The sequence below is a fragment of the Puntigrus tetrazona genome, chromosome 2 (assembly GCF_018831695.1).
Source record: "Puntigrus tetrazona isolate hp1 chromosome 2, ASM1883169v1, whole genome shotgun sequence".
Taxonomy (NCBI): Eukaryota; Metazoa; Chordata; class Actinopteri; order Cypriniformes; family Cyprinidae; genus Puntigrus; species Puntigrus tetrazona.
This window is the reverse complement of record NC_056700.1, coordinates 9,942,573-9,966,029: the sequence shown is the minus strand read 5'-3', so window position 1 is coordinate 9,966,029 and position 23,457 is coordinate 9,942,573. Positions and strand designations below refer to the sequence as shown.

At 36.8% G+C, this 23,457-nt stretch overlaps 1 protein-coding gene across 1 annotated transcript; it reads right to left on the bottom strand.

Moving 5' to 3' along the window:
- Positions 1-4,554: 4,554 nt before the first annotated feature.
- myo7bb (myosin VIIBb) lies at positions 4,555-23,169 on the bottom strand. The gene is given in 47 exon segments (XM_043224123.1): positions 4,555-5,024; positions 5,117-5,236; positions 5,329-5,412; positions 5,496-5,612; positions 6,333-6,518; positions 6,950-7,056; positions 7,151-7,238; positions 7,328-7,441; positions 7,529-7,634; positions 8,124-8,279; positions 8,359-8,512; positions 8,700-8,833; positions 8,974-9,098; positions 9,316-9,497; positions 10,257-10,408; positions 10,576-10,699; positions 10,918-11,035; positions 11,132-11,299; positions 11,395-11,622; positions 11,724-11,897; positions 11,971-12,090; positions 12,532-12,658; positions 12,739-12,884; positions 12,961-13,023; positions 13,315-13,467; positions 13,558-13,884; positions 14,088-14,237; positions 14,357-14,575; positions 14,685-14,769; positions 14,859-14,953; positions 15,464-15,556; positions 15,957-16,115; positions 16,210-16,350; positions 16,440-16,609; positions 16,717-16,852; positions 16,939-17,149; positions 18,026-18,168; positions 18,315-18,434; positions 18,554-18,630; positions 18,741-18,894; positions 19,144-19,257; positions 19,853-19,995; positions 20,074-20,195; positions 21,063-21,247; positions 21,883-22,035; positions 22,702-22,803; positions 22,906-23,169. Coding segments are annotated over 47 exon segments (6,456 nt in total). The 5' UTR covers positions 22,924-23,169; the 3' UTR covers positions 4,555-4,931.
- Between the last annotated feature and the right edge of the window lie 288 nt (positions 23,170-23,457).

The following is a 23,457-nucleotide window of genomic DNA, read 5'->3' as shown; positions in this document are numbered from 1 at the left end:
TATTGATTTCACACTTTGTGTTTCCAAATATAGAACAAGGCTACATCTGTATTAGATGTAGATGTTTAGCTTTTGGCTAATTGATCTTTGTGACAGTAATGAGAATCATCATATACTCGCACTTCTCATGAGGAAGTTGTTTGTGTGTGATCTTACTGTACGTCAGTTGTTTACATGTGTGTAAAAAACGACAGCTCACGCACAACGTGCAATCCTGCTAATTCTTCTTTTTGTGTTTTAGGTCAAATGTCTGAACATGTCATAACAACACTCTGAAAAATTGAATATCATTAAAAATCTGGAGATAAAAGCAGACTTTAAATTAGCTTTATTTAACATTTGATATTCTGCACAAACATTTTGCTCTAAACATAACTTGATAATATAACTTGTTCCATGCTTAAACATATAGAATATTATCTGATAACTTGTACTGAAACAAAAACGATCAAAAAAATAAAATGACAAATTAAGAATTTTACCTTGTGTTCTCAGACTTTTTAAGCAAACTGTGCACCGAAACTGACTTTTAATAGAAGGTGCATAAAAAACAATTAATGATTTAAAATAGGTTTTTTAAAAGGGGAAAGTGTAGTTTAGGGTTTCAAATTTCAATTAGTTTACCAGGTGCAATCATCCTATATGTATGTGACTTTCTACTTTCAGACGAATCGCCTTTCAATGAGACCAAGCGGACATTTGTTGCCAATAGTTCAGACGACCTGAAATAATGTATAATATTCATTATGTACATGATATACGGCATATACGGATACTGTAAGGACGTGCCTGTTTGTACTCAGTAAGTACTACATATTTACCATGTATCTAAAAACTAATTAGCACGTATGACTGTGTTTCTTATTTGTTACCATGTACATACACTTCAAGATATAAGTACATGTACTGTACAATAAAGTACTACCCAATATTTTATATAATTACAATTGGGTTTGTCTGAAAGAAGAAAGTCAGATACAAATTATTAATTAGCTGAAATTAAGAAGTCAATGGGAGGTCCATAACATTAGGAACAAAAGGGACAAAAACTGCACATGTTGATGTCATCCATGGTAAGTAAGCTAAAGAATGCTAGGATGCTTCTCTGTTAATGGTATTTCACAGACAAAAGTTTGATTGATGAAGGACTCTCAGGAATTCAGGTCTCAGTTGTAATAAGAGTGAACAATGCTTGTTGTTGAACATAAGACAGCCACGTCTTACATATTTACTACGCTAGTAATCCCTTTGATTATGACCTCCATTGTTCAGTTTGCATTTATGCATAAATGTAAAACACATACCCAAACAGACAGTTCCCCCATAAAACTTGCAAACAGTTACAAACTAATATTGAAAAAAAACACTAATGATGAACAGACGATATCGGGAGGACAGCATCAAACCAGTTTAATATTACAGACAACTAACAAAGCAAATTTTACTTCCAATGAAAATAATAAACCCTAACTCACTGGACTGTCATACCTACATGAAGAAAGGAAATAACAAAGTTTGTCAAACAACAGAAAGTATGATTTGTCAGTAAGGCATAAGATAATATAAAGACTTTAAACGTAGATCACTGTCAGTAAAGGCTGACATGTAAGCTCAGTCTTTCTAAACTACATGCAGTAATTTATTATTATGACTGAGCATCAGAACATTTTAAAGCGTAAAAGCATTGCCATTTAAACTGATAACAGAAAATAAGAGGAAACAGCTCTTCATCATGTGAAGGGAGTTTATGACCTTGTCCATACATTGACAATATTCACATGTGCTTTCAATATTTGCAATAAACCATGTTTAACCAAATAACATTTTAACAGGCAAATATGATGACGACACGGTGGCACTGGATCTTCTGGATCCAGGACAAGAACAAACTTGGCTCCAGGTGAGCTTATGTAAGCTGAGAAAATCCTCTTGGTCGGAATGAAAAGGTTTAGCATTTTTATGGCGGTTTCAGGCTGTATGGGAACCAGGAAATGTGCGATACACTGCAATTCATCTTGTTTATAAGCGCAGTGGAGGTCTTTTCCTCCTCACAGAGAAATATTCAGCCAACATTCCTTCGACTTTTGAGAAGGACTTGACATTTTTTACCCTTGAGTTTCTTCCTCAACACGAACAAAACGAGGCCGTGGAGCATTCGAAGGTCAAAGGGCACATTCCTGAAGGCTGAAGTGTGGAACGCCAGCAAATATGAATTTTTCTATCCCTTTGCCTTATAAATCAGAAATGAAAGAGGTTGTGAACTTTGGTGTTTGTTGAAAAACAACATTAGATTAGATGTTCACAATCGGCCAAGAACCAAAATGTTCTGAAAAGCAGATTAATTTTTTTAAGCGAATCCAGCATGAATTAGGTCGGCTTGCTGTCCTGGCACATGCTGTGCTCTCAGAGAGTAGATTGATTACTTCAGCCGCACACATTTCCAACATTGATTGATGACTGGATGGAATAACCTTCAATTTAGACTCTCTCTGAATGATAGATCTGAAACATGCTGCAAGGGGAATAAATTAAAGCAACCTTGCCTTCATATTTTTAAACTACACCGCAATCCAAACCATACCTCGTGACTGGAGTAGTGCAAGCGCAATGATGAAGAGCAGTAAAACCGCACATACCCCATCCATGACTAAAGCTTTACCATTGCGCGTTTTAACGGTTAGGAACGACAGCGTTTTAAATGCTAGTCACGTGCGCTGCTGCATTTTTCAGAGCTGCTGTTTCAAATTCTCAGCACTTGGCCACGATTGCCATTGTTGCGCTCTTCATTTAGAGGAATGCATTAAAGCGTCTGATCAATTAATTGGCACGAGTAACGTGACAGTTCACAACACAATGGCGTGAGTCTCGGAACAAAACACACTGAGTTCAATGACTTTTTAATTAAACTAAGTAATAAAGTATTACACATAAAGATCATTCGTATGGGGCTTTCAAATTAAGGTCCAGGACGAGAAGGAGGTGATATGAAACCAAAATTAAAAACAATTTGGGCTATCAAAGGCAGAAAATAATAATAATAAATTACGCAAGCTATGAACTAAATACATTTAGTTTATTAATAATTATAACAAGGCATGCATTTATGTCTTTCAAAAAAAGGAACGCTTATGATACCAAGAAATGTTTCTTGAATCAGGATATTAATACAATTTCTGGAAGATCGTGTGACACTAAAGGCAGAAGTAGGCTGCTATCATTTACAAATAAAATATATTTAAAAATAAAATAGAAAACCGAAAATTGGGACGTTTTTGTTTTGTCATCTCAATAATAAAAAGTGATTTTAGTCATATTATACATAGGTAGTAATAACAGTAACTGTTTCTTATCTCTGTTTGCATTTACATTTAGTCATTTTGCAGATGCTGTTATCCAAAGTGGCTTTCAATTGAGTATGTCAAGTGATTCATTTTAAAGAGGAGAACAGACAGAGGAAGTACTCCTCTTTAAGATGAATCGCTTTATATACTCCCCAATTGAAAGTCCTTTCGTTTATTTTTTTTTTGTGTTGTTGTTTTTTTGAAAATCGAAAATTTTAAAAGTGTCCCAAATTCCCCTGAAGGTATCTCTATACTTACCTACATACTTTTCCAAGTAGTATTTCAACAATTAGTTTTTTATTCTGTAAGTCCTTTATTTACAAAAAGGTCTGTTGACTGAAACGATAGCTTCATAACTGTTTAAAGACAGCTGTTTTTGTAATATAAACCCTACTTTTTAGCATCCACCGGCGTCCTATGGTTTCAACAGAAAGTAGCTCCAGACTGAAGGTTTCAGATGTCAGCTTGGGTTAGTAAGGCTCTGTGACGTTGTGGTATCAAGAACATGTTTCTAATAACATGGGGCTCGGGGCTGAGGAGAAATGGATACAATTCACTTTTAGGCATGACATGAATGAAATGGTTTTTGGAGTCCCCCACAGTGAAGTGTTGTGTTTCTGACTTCTCCCTCTCCTGCCCAGGGTCCTCTGTTATTATTTGGTAATAGTGAGCACATGGCAAAGTGTGAGTCAGGGCCAAAAAGCGTGCTCTACACTCCATTACCGTGATTGCTGTGGAGCATTCATGCTGGATTTTCCAGTTTTAGCACAAGGCTTTCTTTCAGTTTCATGGAACGGCTAAATTGCTGGTCAAGAGGCCAGGGGTTGAGAGAGGCACGCTGGGATATTTTTGGTTTAGTGCGAGAACTAAACAGTAAGAGAGGCTGTGAAAATCCCGAAAAGTCCTAAAAGAAAATCCAGCTTTGCAAGCACAGGAATAAATGACTTTTTAAAGCAGAGTTAAAAAAAAGTTTTGCTGAAGACTTAAAAATAAAAAACCTTACCAAACTAAGTGTAAGATGCACTAGACATAAGTGACAAGAGATGCGTACATTAAATTATATATTATAATCAATATATTACAACCAAACTGCAAGTACTACAGACTAAATGTATAATTATTCTGAATAAAATGTGTGAAATGAATGCAATTAAAATGGTTGCAAATTTTGATTACAAACTGATTCAAAATCAAATTCAGACCCGTTGTGATTTTTAACTTTTATTGTTAAATATAGTTCCATCAAAGCAGCATTAGATAGATTAGAATTAAACTGTAAAAATACTGCCACCTAGTGTAACATTGCAATGCAAAGTCAATGAGACGGTGGACTAGTGAAATAAAAATAAATACTCAAGCCAATAATTTTTGAAATACATATGCACATAAAAGTAGCAACAAGCAAAAACATTGATTTCACTGACTGAGATCTATACTAGTTACTGTTACATATTAAAAAGTGATGATCTTAGAATCATTAAACACAATCATTTACTTCCGCAATATACCAAATTCCTAGTATATTATTATATATTAGTATAATTATTACGGTAAATACCTAAAAAAAGAATTGTCGCAAAAACAATCCAACTACATGTTGATCCTCCTTGATTTCCGCACTTTTGGTATCTCGTTCAGATACATGTCCTTGTAAGAGGACAGGAGATCACTTATTCTATAACCCTGCAAGACACGAACATTCAAAGAGGATATTAACATCTGCACAGGTGTGACACTTGCTATAGTTTGTGTGTGTGTGTGTGTGTTGTGTTTACCATAGAAGTCTCGCAGAGCAGAGTGTTGCCCATCACTAGGTTGCCGATGGTCAGATGAAAATAGGTGTTTCCACTAGACCAGGAAGTGATCTTACTGAACAGATGCATCACAAGCACCTCCTGCAGGCGAGCCAGCCAAAACACTTAACTTCGCAAACTGCACAATGCTGGGGTGAGCTGTGTATTACAGTCGCATACAGACAGATGTGTACCTTTGTCTTAGGGTTGATGATGCTAACTCCTTGCTTGCTGACTGATAGAGTAATAACACTGGGGTAACTCTTCTCTGACGTTTGCTGGAAGAGAAACGACAGTCGGTGTCAAGAAAACAAACCCCCTTCTTAGCAGTTAAGGTTGTTTTTAGAGTCGCCTTGGTTACCTTTACTTCGAAGAAAACACATCCGAAGGTAGGCCACTGTGAGATCGTCTTCAGGAACTGGAGTTTGGCTTCATCCACAGTTATGCCGGCCTGCCTGTTGTACGCGCTGATGATGTGCTGCAAACCAGAAAAGAGCAGAACGATTCTGTAATTCATCGTAATGTTAGGGTCAGGGGTTACTAAAATATAGTAATGCTAAATAATGCCTTGTACATTCTCACGAAAAAGTGTACACCAAATTATTACACTATCAAATACTGGTTTTATTTTAATGTATTTTCAGCAGCATCACGTGATCCTTCAGAAATCGTTCTAATCCGATTTGCTGCTCATTTCATAAAAGGGATATTTCACCCAAAAATGATAACAGTGTCATTAATTATTCACCCTCATGTCATTCCAAACCTGCAAGACATTTTTCATATTTTGTCCCTTTCTGACCCTCCGTAGACCCAACATGATCAAGGTCAAGGTCACATCAGGAAAATAGTCCTTGTGACATTACTGGCTCAACCATAATTTTATGAAGGTATAAGAATACTCTCTGTGTGTAAAAAAAATTTAAATATATAATAAATAATAATATAATATATATCTTAATTTGTGTTTTGAAAGTTAACAAAGGTCTTACAGGTTTGGAACGGCACGAGAATGAGTAATTAATACTATCACTGGTGAAAACAATGTGATAATTTTTCAGAATTCCTTCACAAATATAAAGTTTAAAAAAAATCATTAAATATGAATGAACTATATAATATATAGGCACCTTACTAATGTCTGGAACAAAGTCAAAACATACAGAGCCATATAGTATACAAGAGGCTTGATTATCACCTTTTTCCAGTCATCAGGAGCCATGATCCTCTGCTGATCAGCTGGTACCAGATCTTTCAGCATTTTAGGGATCATGACAAACTGTGAATTATCCGCGTCAACCTGAATACGGAACAGCAGTCCTGCCAGACTGATCATGTCCTCTTTAGATGCACTATGATAACCCCGCAAATACTTTGGAAATTCCTGGGAAAACAGAAAGAAGACAGTAAGTTGCAGAGGATAATGACAGAGTAGGAAGAAAGAGTCCTAAAACCCAGAAACGTTGGTATTTTTACACTTCTGCTTCTATTGCACAGTTTTATTCTATGTCTACAGGAGTTGTAACTTTTTTTTTTACATTTTCAAAAAAAGTGGTGTGTTCCTTTAAATAAAATGTGTATGAATCACAATTTTGGTTGGTCCCAGAGCTTATTTTCTGCAATAATCCAAAAGCCAAAAAATTGGATTTTTGTAGAGGGCACCAGGTTGAGTCTAACCTTGTTTGTTTGGTCTACAAAAATGATATCTGTGCAGCACTCTATTTAGTTATACAAACATTTGAACACTGTTTTAGAATTCAGGTGATAGAATTAGGCTTGACCAGATAAGGAATGGCGATCAGACCTACACCATACCTGGGGAAAGTGGAAGGTTAGGTCAGCAGTTAGGTCCTTTCCTGGGATCACATTAAACCAGAGCTTCCTCATGAAGAGCACCAGGTAAGGGACAATAGTTGGAGTAGCTGTATTCAGGATCATTGCGAGAGTCTGATTATAATGCACCTACTTCATAAAATGTTGGGTTAAATACAGTAATTAGTATGTTATACAGCTCACCCTCCTTGACTTTTTTTCCTTTCTTGACGACATCTGTGAGTTGCCTGAGGTTGTCAAAAAAGTACTCTTTAGAATCCATGCTTACTACCTGAAAGAACCAGACCAATGAAAGTTAGCATTGACCTGAAGTCACACCATCCGGAAAACACAACGACTGAAAGAAATCGGGTCTGAAACCTTTGTGGATGTTTTAACAAACAGGCTGTATCCATCTGATGAGGAGAGCCGGATGTCTCTGGCAATGTTGCGGCATAAGTCTTTGATCCTCGTGGTGGTGGTCACCTCAAACAGCTAAAATTAAAAAAATGAATTTTTTTAACATGGATAGAAAATAGAATGAGTAAATTTGTAAAAACAATTTGTGAACTCATTTCTTACTTCAGATGTGTCGTTGGGAAAATGAACTTTATGGAAAATCTGAGTGCTGTTATTTTGAATGGCGTCCACTTCGACCTGGTGAGGAGGCAACTTCCTTCCCTCGATGCTGTATGAGACAATAAATTATTTTATTTTATGGTAATGATATTTATAACAACATACTAGTTAAATTTGCTTTAAATAAGGTATTTATGATATCAAAATGTTAGATAACACTGAAATTTCATAATTCATATCAATGTCAATATCACAAAAACATTATTACTGGCTTAAAAAACAACACACAGACAGTGTTTCACATACAGGGCTTAGCCTAAACTAGGATTAAGCCATAGTTCAATTAGGACATTTAAGGTTTTTTTAATAAGTAAATTAATAAGTACATTTTAAAAAAGTATTTTTTCATAAACAATCCTTAGAAAAAAACATTACTTCTGTGCTTTTTGAGGCAAAACAAAGGCACTGATATATTTTAAGATTAGTTAGTACAAGTTTTATACAAGTTGAAACAGCTCAGACTTACATTTTAGTCTGGGACTAGGCTTAAGATTTGTCTGTGAAAACCGGGAGACTGTTTGAGTATGTAAAACCCTACCTGAGCATAGCTTGCATCCTCTGCAGGCAGGCCGAGGCCAGAGGCTCTCTGGGTCTGGACTCCAGAAAACGTTGAGCATATCTCAGCAGCAAGTGACTTGGAGGAAAGAGACCACAACACAGCCACAACAGCTGCCAACCTCGCTCCATGCTCAACCTGAGAGATAAACACAGTGAAAACAACAAAACAACATATTTGGGTAACAAAACCAATTGAGTTAAAACAGGTGACAAACCCATGGCTGTTATTAGTCATCTGCTTCATTATCTGGCAGTAGATCTCATCTCTTAGTTCCACGTGTGCTGTGGCTGGCCCAAAGATCTGGTTTGTTAAATCTATTGGTGTCCGCACATGCTTGACGGGATAATCTCCCATATATTTAAGGATAGGTAGAGAAAATGTTAAAGAAAACGGTAGGCATCATTCATTAAAATTCACTCGGGTCACACATACTGAAATTCATTTATACTGTAATACACTAAATACAACTTCCTTCATAAGGAACTATATTAGATGTGTAACAAATTATTCATTTTTAATTTTCCTCCATGTCTGAACAATCAACAAGAAGGATATCTGTGAAGCAGTCACAAGCGAGGTGGCAGAGCTCTGAGTTGCCCTGCAGGTTCCTGAGCAGCGGCTGTTTCAGAGGCTCTTTGTTGTTGGCCCACAGTTTCTCTTTAGCCCCTCCTTTGCCTCCTTTTGACTCCCTGTGACCCATTAAAAGAGGTAGAAGATGAGCATTTTAGAAGCTCTGGCATATTATCAAAACATATAAAACTTTCAAGCAACATTTTTGGAGCAGTTTCATTTATATCAGGTGAGATGAGTGCAAGTGTACATGTGTTACCTGAAATAATCAAAAGAGAACTCTTTGAGCGTCACAACGGAAACTTTCTCTGTGCTGAGCTCCTCCTTCTGAGGCAACACCGGCATCACTGACTTTCTCCGGGCTGGGGTCAAATTCAGCAAATTCTATAGGATAGAAATTACTCTTTACATTTCTATTCTTATCCAACTGATTTACAAAACAAAGCATATTTTGCAACCCTAAAAAAGAACCTTTTTGGGGGTTTTGAAAACCATTTTCTTTTAAACACGCATTAAAAAGCTTTAAAGGATGTTTCTTTGAAGGTAGTTTAAAATCTTAAAGTGAAATAAAAGAATGATGAAACAAAAGAATGATGTTTACCAGTGTTTCTTCTGTAGGCCTGGTCATCATTGGCAAAATCCGAATGGCATCTAAGGAAACTGCTCCGGTTTGATTGGTCCTCTCATTTCTTGCTTTGATCCAGCCTTCTTCAGAAGAATACTCCTCGTCCTTTATGATAAACAGTACATCGCCCCTTCTGAAGCTCAGCAATGTGGGATCCTCTGATGGAAAGAGAAAAAAACAAAGATGAATATCCAAGCAATTTCGACCAGTTCAAGAGCCAGTTTAAATGTTAGAAAATGCCATCATCCCAAATTAATGTAAGAGCGATTCTTACATTTTAGTTCTTTACATTTAAAATTTTAGCTTTACGAGAAATCAGTTTTAAACCTTTTTTATTGTCTCTTTAATTACTTCTTGGATGTCTGTATGTGGCTGCTTAATTTCCTTTCTGTAAGTGTAATGAATATAAGTAGAAATTACTAGTAGAACATTTGGTAATTTATTTTATGGTTACACCTATTAGTCGCTTATTAGCATGCATATTAGTAGTATGTTAGCCATTATTAGTGGTAATTAAGCACATATTAATGCCTTATTCTGCACGACCCTAATCATACCCAAAACCTAAACTTAATAACCACCTTACTAACTATTGATAAGCAGCCAATTGAGAATTTTTGGAGGGAAAAGTCATAGTTAATAGTTAACATGTGTTACCTATTCTAAAGTGTTACCGAACATTTTTGTAAATTTAATGAATAATTACAACAAAATATAATGTATTGAATTAAATGTGACATTTGCTATTTTTTTACAGTGTACATTCATACTTTTTATAAGAACTGAGAAACACATTTACAGCATCTTATTCTTAAATTGAAGGCTCATTATACATCATCATTACACATTATTTGTGCTCCTTAAGTTGAAAAACCTGCAGTAAGTCAATACTACAATGAAAACTGTAATAGAAGCACCTTGTCTTGTAAGGTCCTGTATTGCCACAGCATACACTGATCTCTTCTTAAGTCCTGAGATGAACATGTTGACCAGCTCCATTAATTCTCTTCCCTTCACAGCCCTCAACTCATACATACCCCTTGGAGTCATCAAGCACACAATTTCCTCACTGTAAGAAAAAGTTAAGAAGGGAAGGAATGACATAAAGGAAAAGAAGAAAGATTAGTTGGTTCATCTCACAAATTAGACTGAATCTGCAGAAACTTTTTTTTTAAATGCTCAGGTGTAAATTAGGTGCTTCTCCAGGTAGGTTGATCATAAAAATCAATGTTTTACCCCAATTCTATGCTTGTCACCTCAGGATAAGAGAGCTGTAGAAATGCGGCTTCTGTCACATCCTGAAAGAAGACCCCCTTCCAGTTCACAACAACTACAAACTGGTCTTGAGGCACTGCGGGACCTGAACACAAATGACCAAGCTCTTTCAGTAGTATACAAATTAATGGTGACCCAGTTGTGAAGATTTTTAGTGAACAATAACTTCAATTTCAGTATGCTTCTCGTACAAAACTATCATATGGCTTTAGAAGTCTTGGAGTCATATGGTGCTTTTTACCTTTAATAAAAAGTAATTGAGATCTGGAACAGCATGAGTATATGCAATGTTTTTTTTTTTACCTGAAACAATTTGAGCCTCAAAGAATTTGGAGAAATATATTGGCCACTTATGCCGTGCATATTCAACAGTCTCCTCTTCCACTTCATAAACAGGTTTAGTAGAGTTTATGTAAGGACCCTAAGATATTACGAAGGATTAGTGCTCGCATTATTCACTACAACCAAAAACATTTTCTCCAATGACTGTTACAGAGCATACGTGTATAGAGCATACCTGTGTGTGTGCAGAATGAATCATCTGCACCAGCTTGACCATAGACTTGCTCTCAATTAAAGTGATGTTTATGCACTCACGAACAATCTTTTCTGCTTTTTCCATACTGCTTTCAGAGCCATACTGTACATAGTAATGTCTGGTTGCGAGCTGCACATAATCATCCTCCTAGATCAAGATAATGGGACAACAACAGAGGATAAATCACAAATCTAATTCCTATTAAAATGACATAACTGTTCAAAGAAAGAGCCTAGACTGACCTTATCAGACTGATAATCACCACTTTTGAGTCCGTGGATGATCTGTCTGTAGATGAGGTCTGTGCTGACTTAGTCAGATGAACAGTCGTGCCATGGAGTGAAGATCTCTTTGCGGAAGTAGAAACGCCAAGGAGCGTGTTGTTCCTCTCTCCCCTGCCTCTTTTCATCCTGCTCACAAATGGACACAGTGTCCAAGACGTGCTGACTGCCACTGCCAAGAGACCACATCTGCAGCAAGATGCATATAATGAGGACTTGATTGCTATCGCTCATTAGTTAAATGTGACTTATTTCTAGGTGCATCGTGAAGCCATTCAGATGATACAAACCTTCTCATACATCGCAGCATATAGGGAGAAGCCGTAAGTGTCCTGCAGGTTTATTTTCTGGATAATTGAGTTGCACACCTCTGCAGAAGTGCTGGCTGAATCCACAGTGAGGGTGATGCTTTTGCCGTCCATCAGACTCACAACTACTGTAATGGGGTTCTTGTTCTCCACAGACTTACAGAAAAGAAGGGCTTGTCATGTTTAGAGTAAGTGGAGTATTCTTCATCTTTTCAGAGGGATTGCCTACCTGTAGTTCAACCCAGCATGGTGGCTCAGTTCTTTCTCCGTTGGCTAAAGTCCTCTGCAGTCGCTCTGAACAGTAGGAAGAGTACTCGTTTGGCCCATAGCGTATGAAGCTCTGCAGGTACTGTGGGCAACATTGTCAATCATGTTTATACACTGTCTGCGAAAATTTCGTCCGTCACAAAAAAATTCGGATCAGGTTCGATTTTCTGTTTTTTCGCATCCGATGCATGCATTTTAATTGGAAGGAATGGCGAAGAAAAAACGCATTTGAAAATTTCGGTCTCAATGTGCAAGGACCTTTTCATCATATGAAAACATACGAAAACAGAGCATGAAATAAAACATTGAATAGCATATCAACAACATAACAGCATATAACAACCAAATACCGCATTGTTTGGATTTTCATTCTGACTAAATAATTTAGTTTTTGTATTATGTGTAGTTAACCAAGACTCTAGATCTTTCATCCTTTCATCCCTTTATCCCCCTGATCACCACACATTCATACATTCACATTAGCACTTAAATAACAGAACAGAAATCAAATAGCATTTCATACCTTATTGAGGCGATCCGTAGGGGGGAAAATACCCAGACAGACTGACAGAAGAACCCAGCCTCTGTTTGCACTTTTGTGGTTCTTATTGGCTGTCAACTGCTTAAGGATCTGACAGTAGATTTCATCCCTGAAAAACATCTAAACTCATAAGGATGATATATTCCACATTGTGAAGAATTCAAATAACAAATGGCCCATCACGTTCACCTTATATCTCTTCGTACAATAGCATATCCTACAATAATATGCAATTTCTCCAATGGTGTCATTGGACGATCATACGTTGCTCTCTCTCCAAACAGTACATCCTCTTCCTCTTGAACAGTCTGCATTTTAGATTGTGGTTCTTCTGGCTGCAAATTTCATTAGCATGATTATGAGGAGCCATTATGCAGTTAGCTGTCGGTAATGATCAGTGCTTTAATATACCTCTTCTTCAGGAATGGCTGAGTGTTTTCTCTTCTGTTGCTTCATTTTTTTTCTCAGAAATTTCTGCATTTAAAAAAAACAACAAACAAATAAATCCACAACAGTTAGCTTGATGTAATACAATGCTATAAGGCAAGCAAGAGTCACATTCCATTATGACAGCATTTACATATAGATGTCATGCATTAAAATATTTAAATTAACATAACTTAATATACTAATATCAAACAGCATGAAAATGCATTTTGATTAAGGCTAGTCTTCTCAGCAGCGTACGCACTGAAGGTACTGTAGAAGCTGAACATCTGGTAAATGTAAAAAAGGGAAGTATATTATTATGTCTTGATTGTTCACCTGATCCAACCCAACAAGGTTACTGAGTCGCCGCACTTGTCTCTGACCAAGGTTCATCTGAATGGGATCAACAATAGAAGAAACACGTTCTTGCCTCGGCTCTGGAAGATCTCCCATAAATCTCAGTATTATCCACCATACTGTCAAACAAGCCTGGAGGGAAAAGGCATAGAAAATTATACCAGGCACAGATAATCATTAAATGTTGCTTTTGATAGGAACATGTTTCTAATCAGCACTTGCCAGGGCATCTCCCTCATCTTCATGGTAGAGCAGGGGTTGTCTTAATCTCTGTTGGATATGTGAGTGAGTAGATGATCCTTGGAAGTGTAAAGAAGCAAATTTAGAGAAGGAGAATTCATCGTTCTCCTTCTCTTCCTCTTTTTCCTTCTCCATTTCTTTCTCCCTTTCTTTGTCTTTCTGCCTTTGCTTTTCCTTTTCTTCCTCATCATCATCCTCTTCATCTTGACTGTCTTCACTACTGTCTGGGAATGACATCACCTTCCTCTCCCTTACAGGGCTCTCTGTTAATTCAATCTCCTCTAACTTCACCGGCTCTGCCTCCAAATCCTAGAAGAATATCAGGAACAATTCACAACAATTTATCATTACAAATCTTGGATTCCTAAATGTTTTGAAACGCATAATGTACAGGAAATTATGAATACAGTATCCATTAATTGATTGTGTTTCAATAATTAAAGTTGGAGCTGACATAGGCTTATTGGATTTTGAAGAATGAATTTTGATCAAGAAGTGAAGATGACTCTAACCTCAAATCCCTCAGGGGCTGGGCCCTCTTGTCCTACTATAGCGCTTGGAAGGAAACGAAAGATATTCTCCACCATTTCCTCGTCATCCTCGTCCTGGGATTTGGCAGCTTCCTCGTTTTTTCTGAGCAGCTCCTCTAGAGGTTGCTGAAGCTAATAAATGCAGCTTTGGTGAAACTTTCGACATATGAAACCAAACCTGACTGGTAGTGCATATAAAACAAAAACAACACAAAACATTCTGCTCTGCTCTGTTCCACTAAAACACTCACATCTGTTTTCATTTTCTTGAAGGTCTTCCTGGCCAGCAGTCCTCTGGTCTGTGCCTGCAGCAGTATTACCGCATCTTTTTTGCATTTCAGGTCTTTCCTTGCGAGGTAGCCACGGGTCTGTGTTTGCAGAGTGATGGCTGCTGCCCGTCTGCGCATATATTCTGTATGGAGCTGACGACTGCGCACTTTTGCCTGCAGCCGAGCGAATCCTTGCTTGACCTAACAGAGATAACAGAAACAACATGATGCATGTTTCATTATTTTATTACACTAATTTTAAGTGCAGCTGCACACACTGTAGACAGTAGATGTTCCTTGCTTATCTTACTTGGCACAAGTTGCTTCTGTCTCTGTGGCCCCGCCAGTGTTTCTGCAAAACCAGAGCTGCCCTCCTCTTCTTTACAAAATTTGCTCTATATGTTAAAGACGAATGATTGAATTTAAAACTGTTGTACACTTACCTAAAAAATACTATGTAGACAAGAGACAGTGAGGAACAAACCTGTCCTTATGGGCAAGCATCACTCTTTGGACGATAAGTGCCTTCCTGTAAAGCTCTTGCTCTCTCTCCAGTTCAAGGAAGGCGTCATGATGATCCTACGATGGAGAGCCAAAAACCCTCAGTTCACAAAACATGTGAAAAACATGACACGTGCAGTACGAAATCATTCAAATTTGCTAGTTTTATATTTCAAGGAACATTTCTTATCCATCTTGAAAACATTTTAAAAAAATTGCGGTAAATGTGATATTCTTTGATGAACAGAAAATTAATCAGTAAAGCTTTTTTTGTAATATTATATATGTACTTTCTGTGACTTTTAAATAATTTATTTAAAATAAAATATCTTACTGACCCCAAATTTTTGAATGTTTAATAAAATCACAAAAATGATTTCAATTCCTTTAGAAATCAAATATACAGGAACATATACTGATATAGATGTAAAATTTCAAATAGCTGCATGTACTACATTAAGTTAACTGAGACTTGTTAAAGCACTTGATTTTAATTGCTCCCATTGTCCTCATTTATTAGTGGCTTTGGATAAAATCGTCTGCTAAAAGACTAAATGTACATGTAAATGTAATGTAAATTAGAGATACCCTGAGAAAGACTTTGGTTTTTCCAATCTTCCAGTCCTCTTCGTCTTTGATCATAGCCCTGCAGATAGCTGCACAGCAGTTTGCAGCAGGCTCCTGACAAACAAATAACAATTATTTTATATATATTTATCAAATCATTCCAACCTAGTACATCATTCATAGTTTGATCTACAGTGCAGTAACTAATATTAACCAACAAATGCAGAGACTGATATTAACTAAGATTAATAAATGCGTTATTAGATATAACGTGTTATTAGAGAGTTTTAGATCAATGTTATATATGTGCACAATTCCTAGCAACCACTCACAGCCCCGAAATGGACATCTAAAGGCAATGATTGGTTGAATTTATGCAGAACAATCTAGGGATGCTGATTAATACATTCTGACAAGCACACCTAATTCAACTATATTCATCAGCTATCCCTTTATAATAATTCTCATATTCAGAGCATCACATCCGTAACATAAAATCATATCAGGCCCATACAGTGTTGGGGTCACAGTGCACGGTCTTCAGGAGCACGCGGTAGCGCTGCAGGAAGTCTTTGAAGGTGTGCCGGATGGGATATCCCAACTTGCGTATTTTAATGGTCTCCAGCATTCCAGAGTAGCGAAGCTGCTGCATGCAGAGCTCTCTATTAAAAACCTGAAAAGGAGAAAAAAGAGAAAGCACGATTCGATTTCAGTTCTGATGGCTAATAGTTATAAAATATGGAACTATACGCAATGTGAGTTGATACCATGGGCATCTTTTTGTCATTTGGTTTGAAGCAACGTATGAAGAAGGGCTGACAGAGAGACAGGGCCTTCATCAGAGAGTCCAGGGACTGACGGAACTGGCCACTCAGAGTGGATATCTGTCGCCTCGATTCATTTACTTGCTATGTGACACAGAAAAGACACAATGTATTGCAAAGCTGTCGCTATAGTCCAATCAATAATGTCAGGATACCGTATAAATGCCCCATACTCGTATTGAGTTTCTTGGCGTCGTGAGGATTTCGTTGATTTTATTTTTGTTCTTGACTGAGTTTATATTCGTCTCTTTTTCAAAGATCTGTTTGAGCAACTTGTTGGATGATTTCTGAACCAGCTCCATTATGTCCATGCTCAGGGAGTCTCTGTTCTTCTCCAAAAATCCTGACAAAATACAGCACTTTCCGATCAGAATCAATTTGCTTTTTTAAAAAAACTATTGGGAAATGCATTATGCTTGTCATAACCGAGTCTGAATGAACGAATTGTACCTTCACAGTCATAATAAACCGTCCCAGCAAAGTGCTTAATCCCAAACTGTATGCCATGGTTGCTCTTGGATGACATGTACAGTTTGTTTCCATTATGTTCTTTGCTTATTTTGTTCAGCATTGTTTCATCTGTTCCCTGCATTGAAAACAGGCCAACGCAAAATGAGCACAGACAAAGTATCCACAAGCATATAAACCACTTATGTAACTTAAAAAGCCCACCTTAGGAAAGGAGCTCTCTTCATCAATCAGAGCCAGTATGTTGAGAGGTTTAATGGCCAGCAGGTCCAGGGTTTTCTGGTTGTCATTAAAAGCAATGTGCTTCCATAAGATTCCTTCTTTACTGTACTCATCCTGCTCCAGCTTAAAGATGTGTCTCACAAAGAACTGCTGCAGGTTCTCATTGGCATAATTAATGCACAGCTGCTCAAAACTAAAACATGAAATGGAAGTATAGAGAAATTATATTTATGACTTAATTATGGGTACTCTGTTAATCTATCTATCTATCTATCTATCTATCTATCTATCTATCTATCTATCTATCTAATAAAAAACAGTAATAATCAAACTTAATTTGGAGCATCACTTGTGGACAATGCACATTTATTAATGTTAAGCCTAAAATGTGTTTTAATATCACTGATGATGAGAATTGTACGATCTTTGAATAATAATTGTATTAAGTACATACATACATAAATGTATTTGTAGTATAGTTACCATATAACAAATGCATTTCAAATACATTTTGGTATATTTATTTTTCACTAAGGTGTCACGAACAGCACCTCTGTGGCTCTCTCCGACCACCACCGGAGGGAGCTCTCACCGGAATACTAATCGCTAAAAGACTACATTTCCCACAACCCCGTACCTTGGGCTGATTACAGCCACCAGGTGTTCCGCATCATCCAGCCTTTATAATGGACTCTCTCACGTTCGCTCATCGCGAAGTCTTGTTTGTGTTTACTGCAATTCTGAGCGTTTATTCCCGTGTTTGTTTTCCTGTTGCCGACCTGTGCCTTGTTTACTCTTGTTATTGATATCTGCCTGCCTTCTGACCTACTGCCTGTTATCGTTTACGTCTCTTGGATTTCCCTCGTGTATTATCGTTTGCTCCTGTTTGACCCTGCCTGCCCGACCACGATTAAAGCTCAGTCGCAAATGGATCCCCACGTCTCTGATGTATCATTACATAAGGGAAGTACAATTGCTCTAGTACTTGAAACCCCTGCTAAACTGCATAACTTTATCATTACATCTTTTCATTAAAACATAATTTTGAGTTTAGACAACAGATATTTACCTGTTCTGGGGGAAATTCTCAAAGCCAAAAATGTCAAGCAGACCAATGGACTTGCGTGTGTAAGTTGGATCATCAGTCTGGGGTTTGTCAATGGCGCTGTTTATTTTTTTGAACAACCAAACAAACAGCCTTCCGTACATGGCCTGTCAGGGAGTAGAAAAAATGTGCAATAATAATGGGAATTTATGAGGCCTGGATGTTGAAAGTAAATACACCGTCGTTCATAGGTTTGAGGTTCTATGTGTTTTTTTCTTCTTCTACTGGAAAAACAGTGTGGACAGTGTGGTACCTTGGCAAAAGCATCTCTGGTGTCGGTGGCCTGCTCTGAACTGAGGGGTTTCGTGACTATTTCTCGGTTTGTCATGAAGGAACGATATGTAAGACTCTTATCAAGAACAGCATCATCGACCTGCAAAGTGACAGAAGAGCCTTCATCAAATACGTTCACAAAATCAAGCAAGCTTTTAAAAAATTAATTGAGGGTGAAGTGCTAAAAGCAGCTTTGACTCAAAAAAAAATTCTTTGTACCTCTAGCAACTTAGCAGTGACAGAGAAATGACTGGATGACACGACGTCACAGCTGTCCATGTTATTCATTATAGTGCCTGAAAAAAAGATCAGGAACAAATCAGCCAACTTTATGGTATTTCCTAACTACAATAAATTCTGTGTGTTGGAAGAAATGCTATTACTGTAACAGGAAGGTGACACTAACTCTGAAAGTCAATATTTCCCATGTGCAGAATGACTGCAAGTAATTTGAAGATTTCCCAGCAGTCCCGGTCTGAGAAAGTGAGGATCTTTAGAGCAGAACGGATCCGTCCGAACTCATCAGTATCGTCCCGACCGTCACATGTCAAACAATCACCCTAGATAACCATCAGAAGAGTCGCTATTAGAGTCAGCAGAAGAGTCATATTAAAACCTGATTCTAAATTAGAGAGTAGGAGTGATTTTAAAAACACAGTGGATATAAGACCAATAATGCTAAAATGTGATCATTAATTTACTGTATTTAACTTAATAATGGTATATATTTATGCAAAATAAAAGCAGTGCAAGTACTCTCTGCTCTAAAACATAATAAACTAATAAAATAATAAAACTGAAGTGCTCACCTCTGTCAGGTATTTGAACTGTGAAGCATCACCAAGAGAAAGAGTCTTCTTATGATCACTTTGCATCCCAGATAACATACAATAAAAAATGTGGTAGTTCCTTTCCTGGGGCGCCTAAAAATAAATAAATAATGAAATTAAATTATTAAAAGAAAATCTATGTACTCCATTTAATTTTTTCATTTTAATATTTATCAAACAGAAATGATATATTTTTATAACCAATTTCAGATTATTTGAGACTAATGAAGCTCATAACCAGGGCATAGCCAGTCCAAGGCTCTAATGTTTTCTTCAGCATGTAAGGTAAACAATCTCAGACTAAAAGGTACAAAGCTTTTACTAGGGTCGTATCCTATGATACAAAAGCTGTTAAGATCATATTTACCCTAAAATAATACATATTAGTATCTTTGTTGCACATATTAGTACTTTAAAAATATATAGAAACACTTTATTTTGACGGTCCACTTTAGACATTCTACTAGCAGTAAGTAACCTTGCTTCTATGTTAACTAGCAGTCATTAGAGTATTGGTAGACTGTCTGCTTAATATATTCTAACACTTTTATTAATGGCAATTAGGTGACATGTAGTTACAAAGTTACTTATAGTTAGCAGAATGTTTAAAGTGGAAGCGTATATATTAGTACCATTTGAAAGCTTAGTGATATCTATGCATTTTTTTCTGTAAAAACAATAGACTTACCTGATGACAGACACGAGACTTCTCCAGCAGGTACTGCTCCATGTGAGCTCCTTCTATAACACCCTCTTTATTAAAGAAGACCTCCACGTATTTCCCAAAGCGGCTTGAGTTATCATTCCGAATGGTTTTGGCGTTCCCAAAGGCTGCAAGGCATGCATAAATTAAATAGCTTTCAATGGAAATGATTTATAATCCACCAAACAGTGCTGTTCAGGGCTTACCCTCCAGCACAGGGTTGGCCTGGATGATCTGCTGCTCTATCCAGGAGTGCTGCCCACTCACAGCAGCCAGGAACTGAAGAATCAGTTTAGTGCTTTCTGTCTTTCCTGCACCAGATTCTCCACTGAAACACAAAACAAACCAAAAGCATTAAACAAGATGCAGTTATCCATGTAAATCTGAGCAAGCAGTACATAATTCAAAAAATATATATATATGTATGTATGTATATACTGTATATATATATATATATATATATATATAATGGACACTTATGACTAGTTTGGTGGTTCAGGGTCACATATTATGTATATGTATATATATGTGACCCTGAACCACCAAACTAGTCATAAGTGTCCATTTTTAAAAAATAAATAAGCATAATAAATAATGATGTACTTGCTATGAAAGGATAGTATTTCTTTGAGATAAAACTATTTGAAAATCTAGAATCTGAGATTGCAAAAAAAATCTACTTATGAAGTACTTAGCAATGCATATTACTGGTCAAAGTTATGATATATTTATGGTAGGAAATTTACTAAATTTCTTCATGGAACATAATCCTTACTTAATATTCTAATGATTTTTGGCATAAATAAAAACATCTATAATTTTTACACACAAAATGTATTTTTAGCTACTGCTACAAATGCTTATGACTGCTTTTGTGTTCCAGGGTCACATAATATTATATTCTATAATGTAATATAATAATTAAATAAAGTTATTCTGCACAGTCAGTTGGATAGCTGTTTACATTCACTTTTTCTTGACCAAGTACACAAAGAGCAGAATTTCTATCTCTGTTTACACACTGATGTCAGACAATTTTACGATGTGTGACATACAGTATAAACAGTCACAAATCATATGTAAAAAGTGCAGCGTACACATGGCCAACTTCTATCTTCATGCACACTACTGCTAACCACACAAAATTACTACTAGATCACATTCTCAATATTCAGGATAAAGATCAAATATGCACCTGATAATGCAGCACTGGTTGTGATTGTTGCGGCGCATGTTGTAGTAACAATTATCAGCGATAGCAAAGATGTGCGGTGGGAGCTCTCCCAGCTTACGCCCGTGATACAGGTCAACCTGCTCCGCCGTGTAGATGGGCAGCATCTGATAGGGATTCATGGCCACCAGGACAGAGCCAATATAGGTCTAAACAGGACACATATATCACAGCTTATCTACAGCGGGATCCAAACAGAAAGCTAAAATGAATAATAAATGTTGTAGATTCTGAACTATTAGGTTGGTAATCCGACCAATTAAATTTGTGAGACTGATCACTCTTTGTACAAATGGTAATATGTTCTTTTTAAAATCTCACGTCACTCTCTCGATCCTGTCAAATCATTCTAAGGAACATGCACATCATATTTACGCAAAACTGTCCATGAAACACAGATGTCTGCTGTCATGAAGTGTCACATTTCAATTCACCTTTTCACTGAAAATGTTATCTGCTACTTGCTATTAAACAAATGTGCTCAGTATATCACAAACCGATCTAAATACATCAAACAATGCAAAAAAAAACAACACTAAAAGAACAGCAGGCTTGTTGGGCAGACTTTTACTGCATTTTGAATTTTATAGAATGAATCTAAATCAACATTTAGAAATATACATTTAAAAATGTATATTGTAAATGTAAGCTGTCACTCTGGGAATGCAGTTTTTCACCGTAAATTAAGTTTTTTTACTTCCACAGCTGTACATTTAAGAGTATTTTACAGTAAAATTGCATTAAGTGTTTCATTAGATCTATTACAAGTATTGAGGGAACTCACATATATACTGCTCTGTTTGTGGCGCACCAGCAGGTTCCTGAGTAAACCGGCTTCGCTGAGGTCCCCGAGTCGGATCATGTCGTCCACACCCTCCACTGAGGTGGGGTGCATAGGCTTCAGACCGGCCTTCTCCCCCTCCGGGATATTGTGCTCCTGGGAAACCAGCACAGTACATGAGACTCATCTGACTCCACAAATGTAGATGAGTTAGAATATTGGAAAATATAGAATGTGCTGTAATGTAATATTCCATTACAGTAGATTATAGCAAGGGATAGCAAAGCTAAAAATTTTTACTCTAGTGAATATTTAAGAGTATATTTAATTAAATAATTTTCTTTATAGACATGTATCTTAAAGCATTGACAAAAAGGCTGTTGCCAACGTGAAATTACTATTAAATGGCCTACAGTTTCTGTTAAAAACGATATTATAATTAATATTTAATGTTGCTATTACATTATGTAAACATTATTAACTTAATTTATTAATACTTATTTATATAGCACATTTAGCATCACAACTAATTTAAGGTAAAATTGCAAGCTTAATACTAATAAATGTTTATCAGATCTTAGATTTAAAATGTGTAAAATGTGTAACATTTAAAAACAATGTCTGATTTAATGTCCAAAACAATGTCTGATTACAGAAAAAATTTTGCCTGAAGGACAGAATTCTTAAAAATAAAAATTTAAGATGGAACTGTAAGACATGTAAAACATGTTTTGTGTAACTGGATCTTAGACTCAGAACCTTACATATAAAAGCCCTTTTAACAGCACCGGTTCTCTCCTACTTTACAAGTCATGTTTTTACCTTCCCTTCATCATCAATCAGGCAGCAATTTCCACCGGCTGAGACCTTCACATACCCTCCAATAGGGACCCCAATACTGGAGTCCATCCAGTAGTGATCCCCCTAGATTAAGATTCACACGAACAGCATTTAAAAACCAAACACTATTCAATTTCACAACAACAACTTAGGGCAAGAAAGTCAATTAAATACACGAATACACACCTTTTTTAACACCACCATTTGAACAATCCCTTTTGTTCCACAGTCATCTAGTTGAAATTAAAATCCCCAAAAGATAAGTAAATAAATATATTAACCGGTCGGAAATGTAACCCTCATTGAAGCGTATGACCGCTTAAGACTCGTAGGGATCTTTTCATTAACTTTGGACGACCCTCGCTGACTGACTCGGAGAAGGAATTAAAAAACATACGTGTCCAAGCGTAAATTTTCCAGTCGCTTGTGTGACAGCAGCAAGGAAGTGTCCCTAGTGTTCATTTCTTTATGGCCCCTAGACTTTGCTCCATCATGGGCTGATTATCACCATCAACCACTGAAGAGACGTCATTAGAAGTCCCAGAGCTTGACTCTTTAAGTTTCCAATGAGCTTAATAGCAACAAAGTCAGAAAGAAAATAATAAATTAGACAATGACTCCATCAAGAGTTTCTTAGTGGCTTGATGCATTGCACATGAAATCTAAAATGTTGGGAGTCTTATCAAATAAATCCCCTACCCATTAACTACGCACGGCATGTGCCTTTTGGACTTTTCA